This window comes from Portunus trituberculatus, chromosome 41 (genome assembly GCF_017591435.1).
Source record: "Portunus trituberculatus isolate SZX2019 chromosome 41, ASM1759143v1, whole genome shotgun sequence".
NCBI lineage: Eukaryota > Metazoa > Arthropoda > Malacostraca > Decapoda > Portunidae > Portunus > Portunus trituberculatus.
The window spans coordinates 517008-527084 of record NC_059295.1 but is presented as its reverse complement, the minus strand read 5'-3'; the positions used below and the strand labels follow the sequence as shown (position 1 = coordinate 527084).

General features: G+C 32.3%; 1 protein-coding gene across 1 annotated transcript in view; it reads left to right on the top strand.

Moving 5' to 3' along the window:
* The window catches only part of LOC123517156 (keratin, type I cytoskeletal 9-like), a 12154-nt gene extending 4263 nt beyond the window's left edge, over positions 1-7891 (top strand). Inside the window, exons 2-6 of the mRNA XM_045277132.1 lie at positions 3941-4115; positions 4626-4801; positions 5388-5531; positions 6688-6840; positions 7385-7891. Of these exons, the coding sequence (XP_045133067.1) occupies positions 3941-4115; positions 4626-4801; positions 5388-5531; positions 6688-6840; positions 7385-7828 (1092 nt within the window). The 3' untranslated portion in view covers positions 7829-7891. The remainder of the gene's footprint in view (positions 1-3940; positions 4116-4625; positions 4802-5387; positions 5532-6687; positions 6841-7384) is intronic.
* Positions 7892-10077: the final 2186 nt, after the last annotated feature.

The following is a 10077-nucleotide window of genomic DNA, read 5'->3' as shown; positions in this document are numbered from 1 at the left end:
TTGCTACAATTTCTCTCTGAAACGTCCTACTGTATTTCTTTCAATATTGTAGCTATTTCGCATTAACACTTAATACATGACATAATTTAGAAACAATAAGGTAGTTTACATAAGTTAAAGTATCAGTTTTTTCTTAGTTTTCCTCTAGTAATGAAATAGAAAGTGGCAATTTTCCATTGCTCAACACAGGAGAGGCCAATGTTTTGGGTATAAGTTGCGATCGTAAGCTCCGCCCACTGGCTTCACTTTTTTTAGTACAGCAGAATAGGCACACGGAGTCTACTTCAATATAACCCTTGGTCTCCCATCATCTTGATATTTATTTTCGCCTCTCCATACATAATTTCATTATGTGCATCACAAAATCATGTTTCTTGTGAGGTAAAGCTTGGATGAGGCTAAGAAATGGTTGTTTTGTGCACTTAGATATTTACACAAGAGATAGCGATGCCTTTACTACAACTCGGGAGGTGTAGTTATTATAACGATGCATGTAGTTAGTTAGTAACGAAGCCCCACCGACATTCGATGCGTTCATGGATACCATTTTCGCACGTCGATAGCGTCTCAAAGTTTCGTGGATTCCACCCCTGGTGTCTCATGAGCACCGTTGCTCATCTCATGGCCGCTGAGCGAACGCCAACCCCAGCTTGAGGAAAGGTTCCTTGGCCTTCAACTCCCCATCCATTCCACTCCACCCACTCTCTCTCTCTCTCTCTCTCTCTCTCTCTCTCTCTCTCACTACCAGTTTGTCCCCGTCAACCAAGCTATGTTCGTCCAATTACGAGCCGAGGTGAGGCAGCATCGATCTTGGGTGGACGGTGACAAACACCATTGTCATTACCTGTGTTTGTTTTACTGTACTTGAATATCATTATGGTGATGGTTATCAAATAAGAAGGAAACGTAAACAAACGAAAAATAATAGATTACACCAAACTAAGTGCAAACATTGCACTTACATTTTTATTGACCTTTTCCTCAAAAATTATGGTTACGATATTTTTATCTACTATTATTTCTTTTCTGAGTCAACTTTTCTGACAGTCATGATTTGTACCCAAGGAAAGGTCTCAGGACTGTACGCGACTGTCCTGAATGGAGATCTGAGTCTGGATTTTCCTTTCAGCGAATTGAAGAAAGTTACAGACGGTGACAAAAGTGTAACTCTTCTAAAAGGATGAAACATGAATTTTCTAGCACACTATAAGAAATTATTTTGGCGAAGAAATAAAACCCGTCGCTAAAGATGAAAGCACAAGCCTCAAAGGTAGAAGTTACAGCCAAAGCAATATTGATAAATTCAAGGAAAAACTACAGACTATTGATTGGAATGATGTGATGATTGAAAATGATTGCCAAAAAGCATTCTCAAAATTCTACCACACTTATTTAAAATGTTTTGATGAATGTTTTCCCCTAAGAACATAATTATGAAACAATTATCGTAACAGGAAGCTTTGGTTATCGGCTGCTCTAAAAAATTCTATTAAGACAAAAAACAAGCTGTAATGTAATTTCACTTAAAAGGCCAGATGTGTACAACATAAATAAGTACTATAAGGAATACAAAACAAACCTGCAGAGGATTATGCGTAATGCAGAAAGAAACTACTATGACACTTTATTTAAGGAAAATGTCTGCAACATTAGGAAGTCATGGATGATTCTCAAAAGGATGATAAATAGAGGCAAGACACCCAACATAAAACCCAATAAATTTATTGTAAATGATGCAGAATTAAGGGATGCAAAGACCATTTCTAATTCATTTAATGATTATTTTGTGAACATTGGACCCAAATTGAGTGCATCTATCCCTCCGAGTAATTTTACCTATGAGTCCTACATGCCGAATGATAATGCATTCTCTCTCTTTTTAGCACCCTCATGTAGCGATGAAATCTCCCAAATTATCAAGGGACTTCAAAACAAAAGTCCAGGATGCGACGGTATTCATACAAAAGTTGTAAAAGAGACTCACTCGTTTATCTGCCACCCGCTAACTCATATTGCAAATTTGTCATTCAGGCAAGGTGTTTTTCCTAAAGAATTGAAACTAGCAAAGGTTACTCCTGTATTTAAGGGAAACAATCCTGAAGTAATGGTTAATTATAGGCCTATCTCAGTGCTGCCAGTGTTCTCTAAGATATTTGAGCGCCTTATGTATACAAGATTATACTCTTTCATCACTAAGCATAGCATATTTTATGAGTATCAATTTGGCTTCAGACATGAGTATGGAACAAACTTAGCATTGATCACATTAATAGATAAAATTTCATGTGCACTAGAAGCTGGTAGATTTGTATTAGGAGTTTTTCTTGATTTTAGTAAGGCTTTTGACACCATAGATTTCTTCTCCGAAAATTATTTAAGTATGGTATTAGAGGTGCTGCACATGACTGGTTGAAAAGTTACCTCTGAAACAGATCCCAGTATGTTGACTACAACAGTGTTATGCCCTCTACCAAAAGTATTACTTGTGGTGTTCCACAGGGTTCCATTCTTGGACCATTACTATTTCTCATAGTCAATGATATTGTTAATGTCTCCTCCTCTCTTATTCCCATTCTGTTTGCTGATGATACCAATGTTTTTCTAGAAGGTACTAGCATAAATTAAATGATTCTTAAAACGAACGCTGAATTAGCTAAGGTGCTGGATTGGATAAAAGCTAACAAATTGTTCTTAAATGTAGAAAAGACCAAATGCATGGTATTCCATACTAAAGGAAGGGAATTCTCGTCACATGTTAATGTAACCTTATGCAACAAAACTATCGATGGAGTTAATCATGTCAAATTTTTAGGGGTTACGATTGATACAACTTTATCTTGGTCCCAGCATGTCAGATTAACTAAAACCAAAATTGCCAAAGGAATTGGAATATTAGTCAAAGCTAGGAATTTTTTTGCAATATATAATAGCTTTATATACCCTTACCTACTATATGGAATAGAGGTCTGGGGTAGTGTAAATCAGATGCCCTATTGATTCTTTATTCAATATGCAGAAAAAAGCTATCACGATTACTGCATCTGCAAATTACAGGGATCATACTGCACCACTATTCCTTTCACTACAAGTACTGCCTCTCCATGAAATTTATATATTCGCTGTCAGTAAGCTAATGTATAAATACAGCAACAGGTGTTTGCCCCCAACATTCAATGATATGTTTCTCAGCAACCATCAGGTTCACTCCCATATAACAAGACATTGTCAGAAAATTCATGTACCATTACGTAGGACAGCCATGATGCAGAAAACATTTAGATATAAAGGTGCAATAATATGGAATAATACTGCAAGACATGTACCACATAACTGCAGCATTACCACATTCAAACACAAACTTAAACAGTTTGTGTTAAATAATGACCTCAGTAACACATAGCACTATTACTGCAATAATAATTATTAATAGCTAGAAATATTTATGTACTATTTTTTTTCTATATATTTCTCCCTTCTCTCTCTCTATCTCTTCTTAAATACTCTGTATATTTCTCATTAGTATTAATGTTCACAAAATCTTTACCTATTTTAAGCATCTTATGCATGTATTTAATTAATTACAGTTAATGTATTATTTTTAAAGATTTAAGTTAGTAGCTTTTACTCATAATATAGTCAGTATAAACAAATTTCATAATAAGGTAATAAACTTGTATCTGCTTTTTGTTTTTTAAAGAGTATCTAGGACACATATACCTGAAGGTATCTCGTCCTCTTTGTCACTCTGTCTACTTTCAGTATACAAATCATTATATAGCTGTGATAACTGTATGTAACATTATGACAATAAAAAAATATTATTATCATATATTATTATATTATTAAGCAGGTGTTGGTATATTCTGGCAATGCATAATCACTGCACATTGCCGTGAATTAGAAGTAGAGAAGCTTGTTAGTTGACACAGTTGCCCCACAGATTTCCCGATCACTGCTGACGGTGCTGGCGGTGGCTGTGACTTCTACGGCAGTGGGACAGCAGCATTATCCCCTGCGACCCCTCCAGCACCCTAGGGAAGCAGAATTTATCCTGCCCGATGAGACCCAGCAAGTAGCCGTGGTGGCGGCCCAAGACCTTCACGCCGCCGCTACAGGTAAATTCACAAATAACATTTTTCTGCACTTGCAATTATTGTATTGTTTCCACAAAGCAATGTTCGTTTCCGTGTACACATGGGAGTACTAATGGGTCTCGCCGAGCACCATCTTGCTGGTGGATATTACCAGTCTTGTTTGAAGGGCTCCATTAATTCCACTTGTCTAGGTACGAATAATATTTTTTCTCTTTTCTCGGGTACGGCTCATAAGGGTCTGTAAGAAGGAAGCGCAGCAGCGGAGCTGAATAAAGTCTTCCTTAGTGAAAAAGTAGAAGAGAGAGCCACGCTAATAAAACATCCCGTGCTTTATACGCTGTCCTCGGTCGGCAGGAGAAATGCGAGTTAATGAGTATCCTGAGACGGCATGAAGAAAAGCAAAGTGAAGGGACGATCGTGGGACGGGAGGGAGAGGTTACGTCACGGACACTCACAGGACTCGGTGTGCAAGCAACTATCCAATTTAGAAAACTGCCTCGAGCGTGCACTCCGTTCCTCCCTCCTTTGCAGGTTATGACGGCTACGGAGGCTACGGAGGCGGTGGCGGTGGTAAGTCCTACGGCGGCCACAGCAAGTACCAGGACGGCTACCACGACAAGGGCGGATACAAGGGTCACAAAGGCTACTACGGGGACAAAGGTTACAAGGGAAACCACTACGGCGACTCCGGCAAGGCGGGCTACAGTGTGAGTGTATCCAGGAGTCCAGGCGAATGTGGTGGTGGTGGTGAGGGAAACTCATCTTTTGATGTCGTTCCACTACTCACCCAAGCAAATTTTTCTGTTAGCTGGAGTTCAAATTCAATAAGAATAATGACTATTGGTAGCAACGACGAAAACATTAGTGCTATTAGTATTAGTAGTTATAGTAGTAGTAGTAGTAGTAGTAGTAGTAGTAGTAGTAGTAGCAGCAGCAGTAGTAGTAGTAGTAGTAGTAGTAGTAGTAGTAGTAGTAGTAGTAGTAGTAGTAGTAGTAGTAGTAGTAGTAGTAGTAGTAGTAGTAGCAGTAGTAGTAGTACGTACTAACAATCATGATAAAAATAATCATTCTCTCTCTCTCTCTCTCTCTCTCTCTCTCTCTCTCTCTCTCTCTCTCTCTCTCTCTCTCTCTCTCTCTCTCTCTCTCTCTCTCTCTCTCTCTCTCTCTCTCTCTCTCTCTCTCTCTCTCTCTCTCTCTCTCTCTCTGTGTGTGTGTGTGTGTGTGTGTGTGTGTGTGTGTGTGTGTGTGTGTGTGTGTGTGTCCTTCCCATATACTCCTTTCCTCACGGTACAGTCCTACCACGACCTTCACGGCAACAAGTACAAGGGGCACGACGACGGCTACAAGCACTATGGAGACTCACACTACGGCCAGAAGGGGAAGAAGGGCCACCACTACGGCGACAAGGGATACCACAATAAGGGCCACAACGACAAGGTATCCCCCTCCAACACACAGACACACACACACACACACACACACACACACACACGTTCACACACACACACACACACACACACACACACACACACACACACACACACACACACACACACACACACACACACACACACACACACACACACACACACACACACACACACACACACACACACACACACACACACACACACACACACACACACATATATTCAGTATTTCCTAGTTTCTTCACATCCTTCTTACTAGTGAAAAGTACACCAGTTTGTTGTCTTTTACGTACCAGTTTTCAGGTTTTAAATAAGAACAAGAGAAGCTGCAAAAATCCATCAAACAACACGTGGCACTGTTTGTACATCACTTCTAACTGTTAACCCATCTAGGCCTTTAAAGTCGCCTTGGGTCAGCACTGGCAGCGTCTTTACTAAGTCTTTTCCATTCATTTTGTTTTCAAAGGAAGTTTTTCAAATCTTTTTGTAACCTAATTTAACTCGGCTTGAATATGTTACTTTTACTACTCTCCATACTTTCAGTCATTGGTCTTATTATGTCTCTTATGTTACTTACATAAGTATCTCCAGTAGATTCAGTCTTGCGTACAAGAATGCAACAATATAAGAGAAACTGTAAGAAGCCATAAGGCCTAATTGCAGCAGTCTCTGAATAAAACATTTCTTTTTCCATCTAACGTCTTGTACATAAAATTGCCTACTCTTTTTTTTTATTTTTTTTAGTAACTTACTCGTAATAACATGATTAAACAACTACTCTATTCAAGAAGATATTCCTTCCTATCAGCTTGACTAAATGTATGAAAATCATCAACCACTCTATTCAGGAATATATTACTTCCTCTCTTTTCTTTTTTTTTTTTTTTTGCCTACCCTAATCAAGCTTCCATTATTTTTTTTTTTTTTGTCATTATTCACATTGAGAATTTCTATGGTTTAATCCTTTTTACATACACAATATTACTTAAAGACCTCTATTAGGTCTCTTCTTAATCTACTCTTCTTTACTTTACTCCTTTAGTTGGGTAGGTATATCATGCACCCCTTGTATCCTTTTAGACCACTAGAGCTAGATAATCCTAAAATAATCAAAAGTACAAGCATTTATGATTTGCTACCAAGCACACCTTCCTCCACGACAGGGCTTCAAGAACGTATACCACAAAGAGGAGTACCAGCACACCAAGAAGTTCTACGACGATGGTGACAACAGCAAGTACTATGACAGCTACGATGATTATGACAGCTACCACAAAGGAAACCACGGCAAGGCCTACAAAGGAGGAGAGTACAAGGTGGGTGACGAAGCTAGGTTGTCCTCGATTTTCTAATCGTTTTGCACAACTTTTTAATCATTTACTATTATGGTCTTTGCTTGACGTTTAGAACACTATAAAGAATAGCTTGTATGGACGCTCAGGAAAAAAAAAGACAATAGGAAGTTAATGATCTTAGAATGAATGGCAGAAAATCTGGTACTTATCTGAAAAGTTCCAGAATTATGGAAAAATAGTCAGGCAGTGAGAGATAATAATTGTGTGTTGAGATTGCATCACAAAAGGTTGTCTCAAAGGCTGCTAAGTTTGGTTCGTCCAAAACTTTCAGCTACACATAATTAAGTGCTGATTTTCGCAGGATAGGTCAAAGTCTAGGTGTGTATCTAACAGTTCACACAAATGTTAGAATGTCAGAGTATTATTGCTTTAGGGGAGAGCGGATCAGCTCAGTGGGCCCGGTGATGTTCTATCCCTCAGTCCCCCAACAGAGGCTATAGGAAATTGTCTTGGCCAGAGTGAAGGCTTTAGCTGTGGTAAATAACAACTCTGTGACGCGTTGCAGGGCGGCAAGTACCACGACACCCACGGTAAGAAGGGCTACAACGACCAATCCAAGTACCACGACAACACGTCCTCCCACAAGGGTCACTACGGTAACGACGGCTACTACGGGCAAAAGAGTGCCTACGGCGACCGGGGCGACCACAAAGGTTACTACGGAAACCAGAACCACAAGAGTTATGGTGGCCATAGTGGCGGTTATGGAGGCCATGGCGGCCATGGCGGCCATGGCGGCGGCTACCGTGGACATGGCGGTCACGGTAGCGGATATGGTAGCCACGGGGTCTACGGGGAGGCTATAGCAGTCATGGTGGGCATGGTGCCGGTCATGGCGGTGGCTATGACAAAGGAGGGTATAGCAATGGCTATGACGGGCATGGCGCTGGGCATGGCGGCGGCTATGGCAAGGGCAGATATTAGTGGTGTGCTAACACGGCCTGACTGAATCACCAGGAGAGGCATCCAATCAACTGAAACTTAATTTATAATAAAGAATTTATCAGCAAAACGTCTCTTTGTATGAACTCTCTCCATCCATCTGTCTGTCTCTATGTATGTATGATTGACTGAGTGTCTAATTGCTTGTCCGTTTGTACTGCTTGACCTTTACCTTCTCCATGCTGCCTTAAGTGTCATCTCCCTTCTCGTAAACTGTAATGTCTCTTGCTTTTGGTCCAAGTCATAATGAAAATCGCGATCCACTTTTACATATATATATATATATATATATATATATATATATATATATATATATATATATATATATATATATATATATATATATATATATATATATATATATATATATATATATATATATATATATATATATATATATATATATATATATATATATATATATATATATATATATATATATATATATATATATATATATATATATATATATATATATATATATATATATATATATATATATATATATATATATATATATATATATATATATATATATATATATATATATATATATATATATATATATATATATATATATATATATATATATATATATATATATATATATATATATATATATATATATATATATATATATATATATATATATATATATATATATATATATATATATATATATATATATATATATATATATATATATATATATATATATATATATATATATATATATATATATATATATATATATATATATATATATATATATATATATATATATATATATATATATATATATATATATATATATATATATATATATATATATATATATATATATATATATATATATATATATATATATATATATATATATATATATATATATATATATATATATATATATATATATATATATATATATATATATATATATATATATATATATATATATATATATATATATATATATATATATATATATATATATATATATATATATATATATATATATATATATATATATATATATATATATATATATATATATATATATATATATATATATATATATATATATATATATATATATATATATATATATATATATATATATATATATATATATATATATATATATATATATATATATATATATATATATATATATATATATATATATATATATATATATATATATATATATATATATATATATATATATATATATATATATATATATATATATATATATATATATATATATATATATATATATATATATATATATATATATATATATATATATATATATATATATATATATATATATATATATATATATATATATATATATATATATATATATATATATATATATATATATATATATATATATATATATATATATATATATATATATATATATATATATATATATATATATATATATATATATATATATATATATATATATATATATATATATATATATATATATATATATATATATATATATATATATATATATATATATATATATATATATATATATATATATATATATATATATATATATATATATATATATATATATATATATATATATATATATATATATATATATATATATATATATATATATATATATATATATATATATATATATATATATATATATATATATATATATATATATATATATATATATATATATATATATATATATATATATATATATATATATATATATATATATATATATATATATATATATATATATATATATATATATATATATATATATATATATATATATATATATATATATATATATATATATATATATATATATATATATATATATATATATATATATATATATATATATATATATATATATATATATATATATATATATATATATATATATATATATATATATATATATATATATATATATATATATATATATATATATATATATATATATATATATATATATATATATATATATATATATATATATATATATATATATATATATATATATATATATATATATATATATATATATATATATATATATATATATATATATATATATATATATATATATGTTTATTTATTTATTTTTATTTACTTATTTACTTTCTTATTTATGTATTTATTTATCTATTCATTTATTTATTTATTTTTATTCCTTTTTTTCTGGTGAACAAAAAAAGGAAACCTAGATTAAAAGAGATTATG